This window comes from Carcharhinus amblyrhynchos, chromosome 10 (assembly GCF_965287045.1).
Source record: "Carcharhinus amblyrhynchos chromosome 10, sCarAmb.v2.hapA, whole genome shotgun sequence".
Taxonomy (NCBI): Eukaryota; Metazoa; Chordata; class Chondrichthyes; order Carcharhiniformes; family Carcharhinidae; genus Carcharhinus; species Carcharhinus amblyrhynchos.
Window position 1 is genome coordinate 13241504 of NC_137333.1, and position 22169 is coordinate 13263672.

A 22169-nucleotide genomic window follows, 5' to 3' on the forward strand; every position below is an offset into this window, starting at 1 on the left:
TTGCCTATACAAAACCAATGCTAAGCATCATTTTAAGAAAAAAAATGAAAGATACCGTAATTACTGCGCTCCTGGTGCTGAGATGCCTGTCCTCACTCCTGACTCTGACAGTTCTCCATTATCCATTGCCTTGACTGCCCCCCTGCCTTCTTTGCACACCCTCACCTGTTAGACTCACCTTCCCCAACAGAACTTTTAAGGGTTGAAACCTTCCAACTTGACCCCTGACAGCACTCCTGACTATACTCCTGAGGTCTGCAGTCTTCCTACTTGATCCTTCAGTGATCAGTGATTAGACTCTGAGGCCCAACCCTTTTTTCTTTTAGACTTCCACAATCCAACGCAATTGCTACACTGGAAATTAGAGGACTAACCTTTGCAGGCTGGTAAAATAGTGCCATCTACATCCTAATGAAGTATGAAACTTCTTGGATCTCCTGATTAGGGTGCTGGAATTTAACACTGTGCAGTAAGATTCCCTAAAATAGATGAACCCATATTTCTAGACATTTGACTTGTGTTGAATAGTAACCACAGTGGGGTACCTGATTAACCTTTTTCCCTTTGATCATTGTAGCATGCAGTCTGGTTCCTAAGAAGGCACAGTACCTGTTCTCTATTCCATACCAGTCCTGTGCTCCAGCTGCCTTTTGAGATTTCTCACATCATGTGGAGTCAAATCATCATAGCATAGCCATTAACAGGAAGAGTTGAAATTCAGTTTTCAGGTTCATTTAGTCATGTCGAACTCTGCTGGGAACTGAATGCTGGAGTGTCTAGTTTGAAAAGTAAAAGACTTTAATGAGTTTGAGGCCTTTATGGCACTGATATCCTTGGCAGTGATTAGCAGCAGGGGTGCTTAAGGTCAAAAGCTCTTCTTTCATGAGGTCATTGTAACATCCCACTCTGATACGATTAAACTAATATGGATGGGGTGTTAATATCTAGAACAGTGGGATGCTGTATTCTTGTGTCAGCGATTTGATTTTGTTAGTGGCTGTATTGTGGTATTGTGCAAGCAGTAACAAGGTAAAGCAAGAAAACTGTGTTCATTCAATAACAAAACAAAAGGCATAACAGATCAGTGATCATATGGTAGGATACATTTTCTAAGTCTCATGCAGACAGACTGTTCAAGCTGGAACATTGGGAGCACACTGATTTTCCGTGTAGAAGCCATTAGACAGCATGACAGTACTTACAGAATATGTTGGCGGCATTAAGGCATTTTCAGTGAGACTGGGGAACACTTGCACCCATGAGCAAAATTTTTACCTGAGTGGATTGTTTTCATATCTTCATTGGAGTACATCTGTTGTAGCTGGTCACCTCTGGTTTGAAGTTCATGGAAAAAGTACAAAGTAAACATAGACTGTAGAATGAAATTGTATCTCTTATTTAATGGGAGGCAGAAAGTCAAGTATAAAACTTTTGTTGGAAAACCTTAGGATCATGTTTTAGCTCTACTCCATTTACAGATGCAGGATATTGGTTTTGTATAGTGTTTAAGTGCAGAGCTCCAAGTTTGTCTAAAGTAACAAAATCCTGTTTCAGGCTATTGTTCTACTTCTTTTAATGCTGACTGTCATTTCAAATCCTGCTGTTTTTGTATTTGCCTTATCCTTTTTATAATCTTTTTCTAAGGTAGCAAAAAGTGCAAAGCATTTTTTCCCCAATTGACTAATCCAGAATAAAACTTGAGAAAATTCATTGCACAGTCCTACTATGTGACCATGTAAATTAGTCAAACCATGTAATTGAAAAGTTTCAAAACTGCATTATTATGTTTATTTCAAACTTTACGCTGTAACATATTGCAAAAGATGGAGAAATATTCAGTATTATCTGTGTGATTGTTTTATGATCTTCTATTTTTCTCTTTCAGTTTTCTGATTATTTCAATGGCTATTTCAATGGTCAGTATTGGCTTTGGTGGATATTCCTTGTTCTTGGTGAGTTGATTATTGTTCCACTATCAATTTGCTGGTAACTAAGAAAAGTGTTTTCTGAAAGGTGTGATAACTGCATATTTAAATCACTCGTCAGCTTGGTATATTTTCATCAAGTCTTATTCCACTCAGTGCAAATGTATAAGTTAAAAAACTGGTGCATGTTTAGCTTTGCATACTTGGATCTGAATTCTTGTAAAGCTAAACTTTTGTGTTTTTATGTGGGGAAATATTAGCCTGATATCAAGTGTTATTGCAGAAGTATTTATCATTGAACATTTGATTAATGTTTTGTTTGGTCTCTCCCTATCATTCACAAGAAATTTCTTGAGTCTTTGTTGTTAAAATAGATATTGTGTAAGTTGTATGGATATACATTGTTGGGTGGTTTGAAGCAATAATTTATTCCAGTTAATTAATTAACATTGGGCATTTAATTGACTTTTTAAAAGCGCCTGTGTCACAGGTCTTAACTCTAGAATGGTAAGGTTCAATTTTAATTCTAATTCCATCTACCATTGACAGTCCAAACTTGCTTGTGTTTAGTGATTATTATCTGTTCTTGTTTCAAAGTCCAGAAGAAGCCTAATATCTGCATTTTGGAAAGGGTGAAAGGAGAATTAATATCTTTTGAAATGCCTGACCACTAATACAGGCCAGTTGATACAGCTTCCCACTTTCTACATTGACCATTCTCAAACACTACTTTCAACATAATCTTAGTTTGTTTAGCAAACGAAGGTTTAACATAGAAACTAGAAGCAGGAGTAGGCCATTCAGCTCTCCGAGCCTGCTCCGTCATTCATTTTGATCATGGCTGATCATCAAATTCAATATCCTGATTCCCCATTCTTCCCATATCCTTTGATCCCTTTAGTCCCCAGAGCTGTATCTAATTTCTTCTTGAAATCAGGCAATGTTTTGGCCTCAAATTATTAAACTAATATGGATTGCAAATTGATTAAGTAATGCTATAATAATGTTTGGGAATAGTTGAAAATAGAACAGATGCCTCTATTTCGTTTTTTAAGTCATGGTGTGAAGGTGCTGGCATTGAAATGGGGTGGGCACACTAAGAAGTCTCACAACATCATGTTAAAGTCCAACAGGTTTACTTGGAATCACGAGCTTTCGGTGTGTTGCTCCTTCGTAACCTGATAAGGAGAGCAGTGTTCCAAAAGCTCGTGATTCCAAATGAGCCTGTTGGACTTCTTATTGTTTTGAGTGAGCACATTTAATTGTCAAACATCAGATTAGTTTTGTTGCTGAGATTAATCAGAGTGTATTTATCTCTGTGTATTTTTAAAATAAATATTATTCTTCAATATTGATGATGGAATGGGAAAAGAAACTCTTCAAAATAATTTGTGCTTACTTGAGAAAAAATTGCAGACTTTTAGTTGAATGCATCTGCATGGTTATCGTATTGGTCTCCTAGCAGAAATGAAGCTGGTCACCAGTATGTTCTTATTTTCCACACACAGATTGGTATTGTTTCCTGTCTGAAGGATACTATGCGATTTTTTTTTGAAGAAATGTTTGTTTTAAATGTGAGCTTTTCCCAACATAGACATAATCTGAATTTTATATTCCTATTCATATTAAACACTTGAGTTATTCTGCATTACAGTAATTTTTTGGGTTTTTTAAACTTGTAATGTTAAATGAGAGTTATAGAGTGAGCTGCAATGAGATGATCAGTTGACACCCTAAATAGTTAAGATGTATTTTCTTGAAACATATTTATTGTTGTCAATATTATAGAAAATAAAAGAAACTTCCCTTAAATCTGTGGGTAAACCTCCGAAGCAGACATGAATATGATGTTGGTGCAAAGCATTAAGTAATAGGAAGTTGAGTTTCCATAATACTCTGTTCCTTTTTCTGTTTTCTTTGGCAAGAGTCATTATAAAAAAACAAATAAAAATAAATTTTCAGCTGCTGGAAATCTGAATGAAATTAAAATTATTAACTGAAAGCAGATGTTTTCAGATTGCTGCAATCCCCTGAACTTCTTTCAGCCTTGCTCCAAGTAGGAAACATGAAACTGAAGAATTAAGTTGCGACAAAAAAGTGTGTGTTTATCTGTACCAAAACTAAAACGTGTAATTGAGATAACCTTGGGCAATAAGCACATATTCTCCTCATTTGTCATCATCCACACTGGAGGAGCCAGGCTAAATCAGTGTTTTGAAGAATTCATATAGTGAACGATGCCACTGCACATTAAAATTTGTTGACACCAATCTCCCCTCTGCCACACTTTACCAGTGATGAGGGTGGCAGCAATACTACCTAATACTGGGTGAATGGCACGTTCATCCCTTAGTTGATGTTTACCTATACAGGAAAAATGCTAGCAACCTCAGTCTGCTCCAGAAGGAGCTATCCTACTGCTTTGACACCCAGTGCAGAGTTACAAACAAGTAGATAAGTCCTTTTTGAGTAGCACTCAAAGTTGTACAGGTATCTGGTCTGGATTGGATGCATTTTATGTTGTTGAAAGATGGAAATAGTTTAGGCCTCATCCACTATGTTTCAGTCTCTTTGGATGTTGGACTGGTGCCACAGGACCCCTGTTCAAAAAGCGGCGACAAATAAACATGGGTTAGGTCAGCCTAACGCCAGCGATGAGGAAACTTTATTAAACTACAACCTGGGACAAAACTAATTGTTACTAATTGTCAACATGGGTTAATAAGAAATTATTAACTAGTTCTGATAAATTTGAATTGAGTTCCTCAATCAGTTAACAGAGATTTGATAAGGATTGTGTGTTTTTTTTTGTGCATGTATGGATTTTAAAAAGGTATTAATGAAGTACTATATAGTATGCTTGTCAGCAACATTTAAGTTCGACATTAAAAGGGAAGTGGCGGCTTGAATATGTAATTCGCTAAGCGGCAGAAAGCAGGAAACCATGTTGTACGGTTGCTTTTCAAACCCGAACAAAGTATGCATTGCTGACCACCAAATGTCGCTGTTAGTATTGTTGTTATATACGTATCCTTAATTTTACTGTACTGGCATCATTTTAAACTCTGAAGATTTAGAAATACATAGGAATTGGTAGACACATGACAGGTGAAATTTAGAATCATAGAATCCTTTACAGTGCAGAAAGAGGCCTTTCAGCCCATCAGGTCTGCATCAACCACAATCCCACCTAGGCCCTATCCCTGCAACCCCACATATTTATTCATATAATCCCCTGACGCTGAGGGGCAATTTAGCATGGCCAGTCCACTTAACCTGCACTTCTTTGGACTGTGGGAGCAAATCGGAGCACCCGGAGGAAACCCATGCGGACACGGGGAGAACATGCAAACTCCACAGTGACCCAAGGCTGGAGTTGAATCTGAGTCCCTGGTGCTGTGGGGCAGCAGTGCTAATCACTCTGCCTCCGTGCTGCCCCCTTTTAATGCAGAGAAGTACAAATTGATGTTTCTGAGGAAGTATGTGGAAAGTGAGTATAAAATAAATGGTACAATTTGAAAGGATGTTTAAGAGCAGAGAGATTTGGAACTTTACATGCTTTACAAACCTTCTGAAGTGTGTTTGGAGAAAGTGCAGTAGTTATTTTCAAAAGAAATTTGGATACTTCAAAAGGAAAGTAGGCATGGATTAAAAAAAGTATGGGGTTAGTTAGCTTAATGTGATGTGCTTTATCATTCTGTGAAGTAAGTTAAAACACTAATCATGAAAAACATTCACTGTGGAAAAAATAGTCTGGGTTTGTGAGAAGTTAAAACCAACTTGAAGCAGCGTTTACAGACATTGTCTGGAGCAGTACAATGGATTGACGTGCAATTTCCACACCCAACAACACTGTTCACCACCTTCACATGGGACCTGCCTCAGGTATCCACGATACTACAGATCCTGACTAAAGAAGGAAAGCAACATGCTGGAAGCAGAAGTTGAATGCTGCTGCAGTGAGCTTCTGCTGATGAAACCCTGTTACAACCACATTTTTGACCGGATATTTGTGATGGTGGGAAACCAAAAGCTGGAGCTGCTTAAGGCAAACATAGGATTAGTTAGTGGGCTGGATTTGATTTGCAGCTCTCTCAATTTCTTTATGTGCGTGTTTACAGAGGAGTGCAATAAACCAAAGTACAACGACATTGATAAAGAAATATCAAGCAAATTAAATGCATGAAGCAAATTTTGAAACTTTACCGTTGTGACATTGTTACTATTAATAGTGTAATCTTGAAGATTCCAAGTACTGTGTTATAAAACAATGGGGAAGAAATCCATGACATTATCATAATCTCTACAGTGCAGAGGGAGGCCGTTTGGCCCATCAAATCTGCACTGACCACAATCCCACCCAGACTCCATTCCCATAACCCCTTATGTTTACCCTGCTAATCCCCCTGACAGGGTAAATGTAGCATGGCCAGTCAACCTAGCCTGCACATCTTTGGACTGTGGGAGGAAACCAGAGCTCCCAGAGGAACCCCATGCAGATATGGGCAGAATTTGCAAACTACACACACCTGAGGCCGGAATTGAACCTGGGTCCCTAGCGCTGAGAGGCAGCAGTGTTAACCACTGTGCCACTGTGAAAAATGATAAACCTTTCCTTTTATGAATGTTTTTACAATTTAATTACACTCATTGGTTGTCAAAGCAGTGTACTTTTTTTCAGCTAAATTCCTGGAAACATGCAATGACTTGTACTGCAACTGTATAACCTTTCTGATCACAACATTGCAGAACCCATTTCATTTTACAAACCTGGTGAAAGGTCAACTCAAATAAAGTGAGAAAACAAATGTAAATGAAGATGAATACAAGCAGAATACCGTTTGACGCTGACAGCTGCGTCACATAAATTTTTACAAAGCATCCATTTTGACCACCTGTGTAACGGTCGTTGTAAATCATTATTAACATTGTGTAACATATTCTCAATACTATTTTGTTTCAAATCTTTTAATTGCTAATAGAAAACTAATATTAAAACATTTATTTCAGGGTGATGATTAATCATCAGGGTGATGATTATCCTTAATTGACCTCCCCTGTTTAAGTCAAATCAAAGCTTCAATCCTGGTTGTGACAAAATCTAGGCAATTTAAGTAAAGTTCAGGAAATCCAGGTAGAGGATTGCTTGTACTAAGTTTGAGAGTTAACAGCAGTCTTTTTTCAGTAAGTGTTAAGTATTGGCCTCCTAGCAGCTTTTTGTTAACACATGCTTGTTAATTCTCTTGTGCTTTTTTAAAATCACCGTTCCATGTGGTAGTATGGCATCTCCAGAATTGATGTATGTGTATGCAGTACTGCTCAGCTACGGTCGGAGCTTCTCCACAGCACGATCAGGATCTCATGAGAGTTCAAAACAAAATGGAGAAATCGAAGGCTAATTTGTAGCGAGGGGCCTTTCAGAGTCGGGATGCATGAAACCTGACTATGAAGAGACCTGTATTAGCAACTAAATATTTCCAGCTTTTTATGAAGGCAAGGGAGGGACGATGGGGGAGTATGGAATAGTTGTACTAATTAAAGATAATGGCGCAGAATCTTTGGATTCTCTGGATTGTACCTCACTAGATCTGCTACAAGATCTCTTGGAAGTCCCAACCCACTGACTCAGTGGGAATTGCCTGGGAAATTTAAACTTGTGATTGACAATTCCCCTGTTCCTCCGGATGTCCTGGAAAAACAAAAATCTCCAGAATGCTCAGGAAATATTAGACAGAAAAATTCTAATTTGACTGCTGAATAATTGTACAACTGAACTGCACGACTCCCCTTTGACCCTGCAGATTGACCCCCAGTCTGACCTGACTGGCCACCTCACCAGCGGAAACACCCGCACATTAACCCAGCCTGAGAATTTCCCATTGTACAGCTGCTCAGAATCAGGGGTTCCGATCCTGATAGAAAGATTTAGGCCCTTGTGATTTTAGGAGGAGAAGAAATGTAGCTGCCAATAAGATAGGTACAGAACTCCTGTGGACTGGATTAAAAGCTAAAGGGGACCAATCACTCTGATAGGGGCATAAGAAGAACATAAGAAATAAGAAATAGGAGCAAGAGTAGGCCATCTGGCCCTTCGAGCCTGCCCCGCCATTCAATAGGATCATGGCTGATCTGTCATGGCTCAGTTCCACTTTCCTGCCCTCTCCCCATAACCCCTAATCCCCTCTCTTATCAAAAACCCATCAACCCGCTTCTTAAAAATATTTAGCGAGGCAGCCTCCACCACTTCAACAGGCAGAGAATTCCAGAGATTCACCACCCTTTGAGTGAAGAAGTTCTTCCTCAACTCCGTTCTAAACCGCCCCCCCCCCCCCTTTATTTTGAGGCTGTGCCCCCTAGTCCTACTGTCCTTTGAGCGGGAAGAGTCTCTCCACCTCTATCCTATCCATCCCATTCATCATCTTATACGTCTCAATGAGATCTCCCCTCATTCTTCTAAACTCCGAGTACAAGCCTAGTTTATTCAGCCTCTCCTTATAGTTCAACCCCCTCAACTCTGGCATCAGCCTAGTAAACCTCCTCTGCACTCCCTCCAAGGCCAAAGTATCCTTGCGTAAGTACGGCGCCCAAAACTGCACACAGTACTCCAGCTGCGGCCTCACCAATGCCGTACATAGCCTCAGCAAGACCTCCCTACTTTTATATTCAATCCCCCTCGCTATGAAGGCCAGCATCCCATTCGCCTTCCTGACCACCTGCTGCACCTGCAAGCTGGGTTTTTGCGACTCATGCACAAGGACCCCGAGGTCCCTCTGCACCGTCACATGCTGCAGTTTTTCTCCATGTAAGTAATAATCCTTCCTACCATTATTCCTACCAAAGTGGACCACCTCGCACTTGCCAACATTAAATTCCATTTGCCAGTTCCTGGCCCATTCGCCCAGCCCATCTAGATCCTTCTGCAGACTCTCCATACCCTCCGCACAATTTGCCTTTCCACCAATCTTGGTGTCATCGGCAAATTTCGACACCATACACTCGGTTCCCTCCTCCAGATCATCTATATAAATGGTAAATAGCTGAGGCCCCAGCACCGACCCCTGAGGCACTCCACTAGTCACCATCCGCCAATCCGAATAGCACCCATTGACCCCCACTCTCTGCCTCCTATTTGACAACCAGTCCTCTATCCACGTTAACACCCTACCCCCAACTCCATGTCCCCTGACCTTCTGCAATAACCTCTTGTGAAGTACCTTGTCAAACGCCTTCTGAAAATCAAGACAGACCACATCCACCGGCTCTCCTCTATCCACCGCCCTAGACACATTCTCATAGAACTCCAGTAAATTTGTCAGACACGACTTCCCCTTAATGAAACCGTGCTGCGTCTGCTCTATCAAGCAATTCCCCTCAAGATGCTTCGCTATTTCCTCCTTGATGACAGATTCTAACATTTTACCTACAACAGACGTTAAACTAACCGGCCTATAATTCCCCGCCTTTTGCCTGGCACCCTTCTTAAACAATGGCATAACATTAGCCATTTTCCAATCTTCCGGCACTTCCCCAGAATCCAGCGACGTCTGGAAAATAACCACCAAGGCATCCATTATCACCTCCGCCATTTCTTTCAGAACCCTCGGATGCATTCCATCCGGTCCTGGCGACTTGTCCACAATCAGCCCCTCCAGTCTGTCGAGCACCGCCTCTCTAGTAACAGTAATGTCATCGAGACCCTCCAGTCGTACCACCTTTCCATCTCTAACACCCGGCAAATTATTCACGTCCTCCTCCGTGAAGACCGAAACAAAAAAGTCATTCAAGACCTCAGCCATTTCCCCATCCCCTACCACTAAGTCCCCCTTCTCATCCTCAGTGGTTCCAAATCCCCAATGGTTCCAAAAATAATTCTTAAAACAGGTTGCAGCATCACAGCTATTCCACCAAATGACTCTGTTTTAAGACCCGTGTTTAAAACTTTCCCAGGCCCCACAATCACTGTAACTTTTCCAGTCTACAACGTTCTGAGAAAAGTTCCAGTTGCTTACACAACCAGAAACCCTTCATCTCAAGATTGGCAGCTGAGCTTTCAGCAATCTGGGCCCAAAGTGCTAAAAGTTCCTCCCTCCAGCTTGTGTGATTACTCCTCTGTTAACGACCTTCAAAAGTTTTGCTACATTAAAAGCACAACGTAAACACAGTCTGTTATTGAGTCCACCACTCAATTTGTACAATCACTTTCTTTCACATCAGATGAAGTGGATTTTGCGTTTTTCTCCCCACTCAATTCTTGCTGCTCTTATCATTATAATATTACTGGACTAATAGTCCAGAGACCATGGTAGCTGGTAGAATTTAAATGCATTTCTTTAATAAATCCAGAATAATATATGCTGCTCTCATTAATGATAACCATTAAACTACAGGACTGATGTAAAACACAAAACCACATCCTGCAAAGTCCTATTAATCAACATCTGAAAGCTTGTGTCACATTCGTTCATGTGCTACCTTGATGTCAAGGTCAATTATTCTCGCCTCACCTCTTGAATTCAACTTTTTTGTCCATTTATGAACCAAAGATGTAGTAAGGTCTAGCCAGGTGGCCTAATGGGCCCAAACTGACCATCATTAAGCAGGTGACTGCTGTGCATGTACTGCGTGATAGCATTGTCAAAGACACTATGGACTGACTGGGCAATAACTGGTCATACATCTGATTTGTCCTGCATTTTGTGGACAGGACATTCTTCAACAATTTTACACATTGTCAGATAGATGCCAACGTTGTACCTATACTCAAATAACTTGTCTAGAGGCATGGGTCTCTAGCACAAGTCTTTAGTATTACACCTTAGTGATGTAAAAGTCCACAATCCTTGATTTATCTAATGCCTTCAGCCATTTCTTGATACTATGTGGAGTGAATCAAATTGACTGAAGACTGATGCCCATGATGCTGGGGACTACAAAAGGAGGCAATAATAATCCACTTGGTACGTCTGGCCAAAAATGGTTGCAAATCTTTGGTAGTTTTAAAATCATTTGTTTTAGTGTGACTATCATTGCAGTTTGATTAATATGTTAAGCATTTTTGCAAATTAAGCAAATTGGCAAAAGCCATTCTTTTAAAAACTAAACCAGAATTATTGCAAACCTGTCAGATAGATTAAGTAGACATCCTTAATTGTGAGACAGTTACATAGTAATTCATTAATAGATATATTATGAAGGTCTGTAGTGTAATCTGGAATATAGAAATTTATAACTTTTATAATTATAAACATTAACATTTGATTAATAGACTCAAAATGTATGAGAATTACAAGATGTGCCCTTTTCCAATGAACAGAAAAATGGCATCATTGTCTGTTTAACCTTGACAGGAGGAGTGAATAGTCTCCTATTTAAGATGTCTCAGATTTAAATGACAGACAGCTATGTTAACCAATTTTTGGTGGATAGTTACTTATATCTCTTGAGTTAGCCCAAGGAAGAAGCAATGTCTTAAAATTGAGAAAATGGGCATAACTGGCTAAATACCAATAAGCTAACTCTGACTACATTATTGACTAGTTCGTTATTTTCCAACAACTGACTAAGGTTCTACATCTTTAAGATGTAGAAAAATCAACTCAAGAAGCCATATTGGTAGAGAGATGGATAGAGAGATGCTTACTGAGAGGTGTTGGTTTTATATTTTATCCATGTTTTCAGAAGCATATCACGTCCTGGTTTGAGAAGGGTGGTGAAAAGTCTGTTCGATTGTTAAAGCTTTCTCTTCTTACTGTAAATTACTTTTTCTAACTGCTAATTACTGTTAGTTGACATTTGCTTTTTACCTTTGACTTGCTAGCTTTTTAGTGGTTAACAAGCTTTCTGAATTCACCATTTAGTGTTCTTTCTTAGCATGCAGTTAAGTCTCTAGAACCTGGAGTCATTTACAATTTGGAGGTTATTGCCACAGTCCAAAAGATCTGCTAGTTAAGTGCATTTGTCTGAACAGGTGCTGGACTGTGGCAACTAAGGGAATTTCACAGTGACTTCATTGCAATGTTAATGTAAGTCATACTTGTGACTAATAAACAAACTTTGACTTTACCAATACAGAGAAATCTTCAAACCTCTCTACGCCATACAAAATTAAGTATGCTACCTACTAAGCAGAAAGGCATACTTTCTACAGTGAAGCAATACTATATATACATACTAGTGAAGCAATAAACTTTAAAGTGGCTGAAGTTGCTGAGGAGTATCATAGCAGTACATTCAGGAATGAACTTACAAGATTATTTACAGATCTAGGGAAAGTGAAGACCAAGTACCATATCACCCTACATACCACAGACTACCAAATTGTGGGAAGGAAATTGGAGGAAGAAAAATGTGTGCAAGTTTATGATGTGATTAACAGGAATTTTCAAGTAGCAATGCACCTCCAGTGTCTCTATAGCCATTATGAAAATAGAGTAATACGTTTATGTGTTGCCTAACTAAGATTTTGTACAGGTTTAGCGTAACTTCAGTGGGGTTGGTAGTACTTTAGATCAGATAAAAAGACAATCTGAAGCTGTTGGACAACAGAAAGCCCCCTATTGCCTTAAAATATGGCAGTTCGATGTTTACTTTGCCATTTGTTTTTCTTAGAATTCAGAATTGTCTTGTGATGCCACCTATGTACATAGCTTCAGATGGGTATATAATCTTTGCCATTCATTTTATTAAGGAAGTAGTAAAAATTTTATGTCCTGTTTCCAATGTTAGCTCCTAATGCAATGTACAACTAGCACTGTGCTAGATTTCTGTCTATCTGTTAATGCAATATTGAATCATAGTAGCCTGCAATTGCAGAAGCCTATAGTTCAAAAGGTGTTGCAGTATTTTGCTGTTTTTTAAAGCTACTATTGGTAGAATGCATTTTTTTTCAGAGATTAAAGCATTTGCAGCATAGTTTAGGAAGATACTCAGTATAACTACAAAGCAGGCTTTGAATAAGGTTGTATTTTAGATAGGCTCGCAGTTTAGTCCAAGCTCTTAGTTTAGTCCAAGCTCTTGGTTTAGTCCAAGCTCTTGGTTTATGATAACTTGAGCAGTGGCTGTGCTAGGGACCGTATAATTGTCCTTAATAAAATTGTTCATGAAAAATGGCCACTTGGAAGGGAAGAGGTACCAAAGAGTGATTAATGCCAGTGGAACCATACCTCAGCATGAAGTCAATATCTTCAGATAGGGAGAAAAGCATAATTGAGAGAACTCTATTTATAATCACAGAAATATTTAATATTGTATTCATCTATTGACTGATTCACATTGTGAATGAGGCTAAACTCTGAAAACAAGAAAATTGGATAAATACACACAGCAGAAACTTAAATGTAGCTAATAAAAATGCATGTTTAATTAATCTAATCTTAACAATTCATAGCAGAATCCTAAAAGCTATTTGATACCCTGGAAACCTATAGAATTGCTTTGTTATTTTAGCTATAATTCTCTACCAGTTAGTTTGTGTGTGTGCATGTGTGTGTGTGCGTGTGTGTGTGTGTGTGTGTGTGTGTGTGTGTATATAAATATATATATTAGTCAAGAATAAATTAAAACAGTTTGAGCTGTAATATCAGTTACTGAAATGCCCTAATTTTCATCTTTTATATTAAAAACCAGTGAAATTTCAATTGTTTGATCCAGTATGTCGTTATAGTGTAGCATTCATAGAACTACTACAATTTTAAGAATTTTTATTAATACTGATACGAATTTTCAGAGGAGCAATAATTTCAGGATTAAAAATAAATCGGGATTTTTGATTAAAAATAAAGTTTATTTATTAGTCACAAGGTTTACATTAACACTGCAGTGGAATTACTGAGATTAATGAAGAGTTATGCAGACTCAAAACATTAACTCTGCTTTCTCTCCATAGATGCTGCCAGACCTGCTGAGTTTTTCCAGCATTTTCTGTTTTTGTTCCTTTAGATTAATGGCTTGTTCAAATGTTGTAACTTTTCAATTAAACACACAAGATCACTTTTTTTCCCATTCCAGACCAAAGTCTATTTTACAGTTTTCATTTTTTACCACATTTTCAAAAGCCCATTTTGTTTTAGGACCCTACTAAATTACCTGGCATTTTGGTGTTTTATTGTACTAATTCTGCAACTGGTTTGTTTTATCTTAGTGAAATATTTCCAATTAGTTCACTTAAAATTTGCCTCAAATTATTATTTATACAGGTGTCACTGAGAAAAATGTCCTTGTGAAGATAGTTGGTGAGGAGTTGTCAGATAAAAATTGCTTATGGAAATGGGAATTCTGTTCTTTGTGCAAATACACCTCTGTTTAAGCCTTGCGAAAAGTTAAATGAGAAAATTTGACCTTTTTCAGCACCACTGTTCATTTAAACTTTTTGACAGTAGGAATAATATGCATATAATCCAATTCCTGCATTTATAAATAGTGAAGTAACTTAGTTTATTGAGCTGTGGGACAGAGGCATGAAGTGGCTAAATAACAATTTGAGCACCACCTTTATACTCGACCTCTTACTGAATACAAATGGAATAGTTTTGAGTTTTTTTTGTTAGTTGTAACATTTGTTTTAAAAAGTGATCTGAAGTAGATTTGCAAAGCTTTTCTCCTGATGTGGAATGCTTCAAATTGAAGACATTATGTCCTTCTATTTGTTATAAAATAGTATGTTTGTGTTAATTTTATTTTTTGTCCCTTTGAGTGCTTTCTAAAGTGCATTAATGTGTAATTTTATTCTTCCTTTTAGGACTGCTGCTGTTTTTCAGAGGTTTTATCAACTACCTGAAGATCAGAAATATGTCTGAGAACATGGCTGCAACGCACCGGACCAGACTTTTCTTCTTATACTAAAGGTAGGAATCATTTCAATGAGGAAAGGGGTAACAGCCTGACCAATGGCTTGGTTCTACCACAGTGATTTAGTACTTAACCTACTTCTTAAGTGTTATTTAGGTCAATATATCCTTGTATTTAATTAACATGTTAATTGTGATGAAAATGCATTCTCTTTGCATTTCTATTTCCTGCCTCCTGATCTCATTCGTACTTTTTGCTGCAAAGGTGTTGTATATCATGCATTTTCTCCATTTGCATTGGCTGCATTGTTGTCTCGAGTGTTACTGAGAACTCCATTCTTGATCACATCTCTTGGATCTTGTGCTTCATAGATGGAGGTACTGAGTACAAAAATGGCATGAAAGTTATGTTGAGCTTGTGTGAAACCCTAATTGGGCCACCACTGAATACTGTGTCCTGTTCTGGTCACCACACTTGAGGGAAGATATGAGTCCTTGCGGGAGTGCATAGGAGATTTACCAGCATGCTGCTAAAATCCCTCATCCCTGGAAGTTAGTTTGGAGAAGTTGGGGCTGTTCTCACTGGAGAAAAGGAGATTGAAGACAGATGTGATAGTGGTGTACAAGGTTATGACAGGTATAAATAAGGTAGGGAAAGAAAAGTTGTTTACATTAGCTAATGCTACAAAAACTAAAGGATCAGATTTAAGACTTTGGGCAAGAAAGGGGGGAATGTGAGGAAGAACTTTCTGACAGAGTGTTAACAACTTGGAATTCGCTGCCGATGAGGGTGGTGGAAATGCAGACAATGGGGGTGTTTTTCCAGAGCGCAACGGGCTCTGTAACGGCAGAGTGTAACGAGCTTCCTATTGTGTGCCACGTGTCTCTGGCTGCCAAATTTCTGGCGTTGTCAGCTCTGTGCTGATTTCTGACACTGAGCTGAATAGACTATTTAAATTGGCGTTTTAATATCATTAGCGAGTCCAAAGACTTCAGTCCCCGATCCTGCTAGTCTCTCCACCCGTCTCCCCGCCAGGCGCGTTGTTTCACTCCAGCAGGGTTTGCAACAGCTCCCCACTAATGGAGAGCCAGCGGCTTGGACCCCCCCCTCCCCCGAGTGAAGGGGGGCCCCTGGTGGCCCCCGAGGTGGTTGGGAGTAAGGGGGGGGGGGGCGCATTGCTAGCCTGGCAGTGCCAGCCTGGCCCTTGGCACTGCCCAAGGGGCAAAGTGGCAATGCCCAGTGTGCACTTTGGCACTGCTACCAGTCTCGGCACTGACAGATCGGAGCGTGCATGGTGACCTGCTCAATGCTATGCTGCAGGCCTCTCAGGTGGGAATAGGCCCCGCCCATGATTTTTGGAGTGATTCACCCTAGGACACTCTGATGCAGAGTGTGGGACATTCATTTTGAAAGTCTCGCTGAAAAAATAGTGGTATTTACTCCAGTTTTTACGTGAATTCGGCACTTCGAATTTTTTGGGGAGAATTCCAATAATTGACTGATTTCTAAAGGAAATTGGATGGGCACTTGGAAATAAACTTGCAGGACCAGTGAAATGGAGCAGGGGGATGGATTGATTTAGATTGGTCTACAAAAAGTCAAATGGACTAGATGGGCTGAATGACCTCTTACATTGTTGCCAATGTACTAATAAAGCATAAGGCTATATTTTTAGCATGTGTAAGTGTTTAGCATGTGTAATCTTGCTCTGTGGAGTCAGCTTCAACATGCCTTCCCACATAAACATTGCTCTCATGGCTTTTGCTGCTGTCCTAACTAACTGTTCAATTTTAGAATTTGTGGAAAACAATTCCCTCTAGCCTGAAATGGGTAAAGCTAAAACTCTGCTATTCTGTTTCAGTCACTGACTAGTCATGATTTCCATCAGTTTATGCAGTTGGGCTACCTTCCTTGTCTGTTCTGCTACCAAAGCTGCTTTCTTGTATCCCTGGAACAATGCCCATTTCTACCTCACCTATCTATCTCCAAATAAGTTTTTAAAGTTTATTTATTAGTCACAAGTAAGGCTTACATTAACATTTACATTAAGTTTCTGTGAAATTCCCCTAGTCATCACAGTCAATGCACCTAACCACATCCTTCAGAATGTAGAAAGAAACTGGACCACCCAGAGGAAACCTATGCAGACATGGGGAGAACGTGCAAGCTCCACACAGGCAGTGACCCAAGCTGCGAATCAAACCCAGATTTCTGGCGCTGTGAGGCAGCAGTGCTGCTCTAAGAAATTTACCGTGAGCCAGCCAGGAGTCGAACCAGGAACCTTCTGATCTGTAGTCAGATGTGTTATCCGTTGCGCCACTGGCATTTTGCATTTGAATGAATCCATACTAGCTGGTCCCCTTGTCTCCACAGTGAGTTTGTTCCATAGGTTAACCACTTTGTGAAATATTGTTCTTGCAGATTAGTTTTGAATTTATCTCCCTTGAAACATAGGAGTTGCCCTGAACAAGGTGAAGTAGCCTGTCATGACCAACATCCTTTAATCCCTTCAAACCCGAAAAGCAGCTATCACATCACTTCCCAGCTTTCTCTTTTCCATTGGGAACATACTTAACTTGCATTGTCACTTCTCATAATCCAATCCATCCTTTCTCATATTAATCCTGTTGCTCTCTTCTGTTTACTTTCTTTCCTATAGTTTTGGTAACTATAACATCTTTTAGTACTGCAGTGACCAGAATTGTACACAACTTTCAATGAAGCTTTGACCAGGCAAGCAATTGTAACTCACATTGAAGTTTTCGGGTGATCAGTGGGAGTCCCATTCACTTCTCCACCCATTTTGGATTCAAGTTGACAGTTTTCACTGTAGTTTTTAAACCTTACTGAACAATGGATGAGAGGGTCAGGGAAGGAAGTTAAAACATTTGGATCGAGGAACCTGTTACATTGCAGCCTGTTTAAACTTTTTTGCAAACATGTCAGGCTGTCGAAGACTTTAATTTATAGTAAACCAGTGGCCAGTGCAGCAGGATTTCCCTGGCAGAGGGTATGAGGTGAGAGGGACTCATTGACCAAGGTAAGTGCTGAAGATCGCTTTTCGTATACCTTGAAGGCCAGAAGGAGCAGCAGGAGTGTTCTCCACAGACCTCACAAGAAAACCCTTGGTCTCCCCCAGCCATGATCTCAGCTCCAGTGCACTGGTTCCCTAACTGCCCACTGTCTTTTTGTGTGTGTGTGTGTGTGTGTGTGTGTGTCTTTTGTTTTCCAATTTCTCTATAACATGGCCCTCCCTTCTGTAATCTCCTTCATGCCTACAATCCTCCAAGATAATCTTGAATTCTAGCCTCTTGAACATCTCCAGTTTAATCACTCCAGCATTGATGGCTGTGTCTTGAAGTGCCTACTCTGGTATTCCCTTCAGCTTTCTACCTCTTGTTCCTCCTTGAAAATACTCCCCTTTTCACCAAGCTTTTGGTAAACTGCTCCAAAATCTCATTTTGTGATTTGATATGTTTTGCTTTATAATGCATCTGTGACGCAATTTGGGACATTTTCTTTTCATTAAAAGAGAAACAGGCCTAAAACATTAACTCGTGTGTCTCTCCAGAGATGCCACCAGACTTGATTTTCTGTTTTTATTTCAGATTCCCAGCATCTGCAGTATTTTGCTTTTCGTTTAGTAGCTGGCACAGGCGCAAAAATGGGCTGAATGGCCTCCTTTCATGGCATTTTTTTTCTTAATGGATCTGCTTAGAAAGTAGACTGGGGCTATAGTGTGATCAACATCTAGTATTCCTTGTCTATGTTTACTTAGAATGAAAGGTCCCTTGGGTAGAGTATCAGAAGGTTGATTACAAACACAGAACTGTTACTGATTGTAAGTTCTTTCCTGAAGAAGAGTGTAAATCTAGATTAGGAAGAAAATGAGGGGAAAACAATGATTCTGAAATTATTAATTTTGCAATTTTGTATCTTTCTTCCAGAATGTGGCTAACGAGCAACTCGAACATTCCTTCCTAATGTGAAATGTCCAGATGTTGTGCTTCAAGTTGCCAAGTTATTTGGATGTAAAACTACTGAAGAATAAATAATTTAAGGTGTTACCACAAAATCTAAGCAAAATACTGAATTTAAAGACACTTCATAAATGAGCCAATTTACTGAGTTGCTAGATGGTTGGAACCTTCCCTTTCAAATGCAGAGTTGATCTGTTTTCAATGTAAAAATGTTCTAATCTACAAATTGGTACAACAGAAATACAGTGGAGCCATTCTTGTACCCTTAATCACTGACCAAACATTGACACTGAAACAAGTTTGTAACTGGATATCCAAAGTGTTTTGCCCTTCCATCCTCTCCAACCTATAATCAATTGATAAATTTGATTTAAAACAAACTGATCTATTCCTTGAACTATTTAAAATTATTGAACTTTAAAAAGCATCTTTTTTTCTCCCCCGGCAAAGTGGTAATGTCTGAAGAACAAATGTGTAGTTTACTGGAATTAGGGTTAGAGCGCTATCTTCATATGCCTTTTTTTAAAATAAATTCAGAATAATTGTTCCACATATTTTCGGCTTTTGGAATTGCTTTGCTGGTTTCTCCTTGTGCCTACATCTACAGTGACTATTGCATGACATGAACTGCTTTGTTAACACAACTATTTTCTTATTGGCTTAAACATTGCATCGGATCGCTAAAGAACTATAACTGGAAATTAATTTTAACATTGAGGTTGTAAAATTGTTCTCACTTTTTACACCCTATTATAAAAGTGCTTCATTTTCCTTTTGTTCTTTAAAAGTAATTTAGCAAATCAAATGACAGAATTTAAAAGGATTGTTCATTTCATTTTGTGCTGATTAAATAAAAAACATTATTTGTAAGCTGGTTCAGCAGAAACAAATAAGGAAAATCAAGGTTGTATTTGAGAATAATTGAAGTCTGGTGATGGTGACTTCAGTTATGACTTTGCAAAAGATGTATAAAAAAAAAACAGAATCCTGCACTTGTAAAAGTTTGAGGATAAAGAATAAATGCTGATTTAGTAATGCTGTTTTGTTTTTTTTCACCAACTCAGAAGAACTGAAGTAATTTTTGGTTTCTGAATTTGAATAAAAATACATTTTAAATGTTTTGTAAAAAATATATTGCTTTGCATTTATCAGTCTGGATAACACAAGTTCTCTTGCATACACCTTGAATATGGAAGAAACATACTTGGGTGTCTGCATCCAAAATGTGGAGAGGCTCTTCAAAGTTATCTTTGACAAGCAGCAGAATTAAACTTGTGTAGCCCAATATAATACAACCAGTCCAATGCATAAATTAAGGAACCAAAAGAAGGAAATGCAGGCACAGATGATGCATATTCAATATAAAGGATTGAACCTGTAATGTTTTGTTTCCCTGTTGCAATGAATTGTGTGGCAGAGCATGCCAGAAGAAGCACCCAAGTTGCTAACTGATAGATGCTGAACAGTGGAAGTAGCATTAGGGGAGATGATGGCCTAGTGGTATTATTGTTGGACTATTACTCCAGCAACTGAGCTGCTGTTCCGGGGGCCCGGGTTCAAATTGCGCCATAATGAACAGTAGAATTTGAATTCAATAGAAGTTCTGGAATAAAGAATCTACTGATGACCATGAAACCATTATCAATTGTTGGAAAAACCCATCTGGTTCACTCATATCCTTTAGGGAAGGAAATCTGCTGTCCTTACCTGGTCTGGCCTACATGTGACTCTAGAGCCACAGCAATGTGGCTGACTCTGAACTGCCCTCAATTAACTAGGGATGGGCAATAAATGTTGGCCAGTCAGCGATGCCCATGTGCCATGAATTTTAAAAAACCATGCTATGTACACAGCTATAGAACTCATAATCAAATTAGATCATAGCTCAGAGGTCTTGTATTATTCATGAGTAGTGGTGGACAATTAAACAGCTAACGGGTAGAAGAGTATCAGGGACATCTCTATGTTTAATGATGACATTGCCAAGCACATGAATGCCAAAGACAAGGTCAAAGTATTCATGACCATAAGCTTCAAGTACCCAGTGGCTAGTCCACCCCAGCTGTCTCCTGAGGTCTCTACCATTACAGATTTCATTCTTTAGCCTATTTGATTCAGTCCACATGCCATCAAGAAATGGCTGAGCACACTGGTACAACAAAGGCTACAGACCATGACAACAACTCAGCTGCAGTGCTGAAGAGTTGTACTCCAAAATCAGCTGCACCTCTCACCAAAGATCAAATACAGCTACAAAACTGATCTTTAATCTTGAAAATTGCCCAGTTATCTTGTCCACAAAAATCAGAACTTATCCAATTACCACTCCGTTATTTTACCTGCTCAATAATCAGTAAAATAACCAATGCTGGAATTTTGCCTTCCCACCCACCACAGAAATCGCAGTGGGTGGGAGGAAAAGGTTCATTGACCTCGGGCGGGCAAGCACAACTGGAAAATCCCACCCAGAAAGTGACAACAACCATGCATGTTAGCGGCACTGATGAGTAACTTGCCACTGAAGCTGTGTTTTGGTGCTGCCAGGATCACTTCACTCCGCACCTCAATGCTGCTTGGTCCAAACATAGGCAAAAGAGTTGAATTGTCTAGGTGAAAGAGATTGACCTTGACATCAAGATAGCATTTGGTAACATTCTAAAATTGGTTTTGTAAGAAAGAGGAAAACTGCCCACTGATTGGAATCATGCTGAGCACATTAAAAAAAATGTTGGTTGTTGGAAGCCAGTCATTTCAGTCCAGCATCACTGCAGGATTTCCTCAATGCGGTGTCCTAGACCCAGTCATCTTCAGCTGCCTCAATAATTACCTTTCCTCACCATAAAATCAGAAGTGGGGATGTTCACTGGTGATTGCATAAAGAATAGTGGCACAGTGGTTAGCACTGCTGCCCCACAGTGCCAGGGACCTTGGATCAATTCCCGGCTTGGGTCACTGTCTGTGGAGTCTGCACATTTTCCCTGTGTCTACATGAGTTTCCTTTGGGTGCTCCAATTTCCTCCCCGCACTCCAAAAGACGTGCTGGTTAGGTGCATTGGCCATGCTGAATTCTCCCTCAGTGTACCTGCACTGGAGTGGCGACTAGGAGCTATCATAGTAACTTCGTTGCAGTGTTAAAAATAACCTTACTTGTGACAATTATAAACAAACTTTGAAACTTGGTTATGTCACATTTGCGACACCTCAGATGCTGAAGCAGCCTCTGTATGCTGGGTAAAATTCATCTTGGGCTATTAAGAGCAGCACAGTGCCACAATGGTTAGTACTGCTATCTCACAGTGGCGGGGACCTGGCTTCAGTTCCTGCCTTGGGTTACTGTGTGAAGTTTGCACATTCTCCCTGTGTCTTCATGGATTTCCTCTGGGTGCCCTGGTTTCCGTCCACACGCCAAAGATGTGCAGTTAGGTTGATTAGCCATGCTAAATTGTCCCTTAATGTCAGAGGGATCAGTAGGGTAAAT

At 39.5% G+C, this 22169-nt stretch overlaps 1 protein-coding gene across 2 annotated transcripts in view; it reads left to right on the forward strand.

The window, feature by feature from the left end:
• Positions 1-19726, forward strand: part of ndfip2 (Nedd4 family interacting protein 2) — a 75284-nt gene extending 55558 nt beyond the window's left edge. For both annotated transcript variants that reach the window (XM_080198134.1, XM_080198135.1), the window contains 3 exons: positions 1886-1952; positions 14662-14767; positions 18659-19726. In XM_080198134.1, the coding sequence (XP_080054260.1) occupies positions 1886-1952; positions 14662-14765 (171 nt within the window). In that variant the 3' untranslated portion in view covers positions 14766-14767; positions 18659-19726. The remainder of the gene's footprint in view (positions 1-1885; positions 1953-14661; positions 14768-18658) is intronic.
• Positions 19727-22169: the final 2443 nt, after the last annotated feature.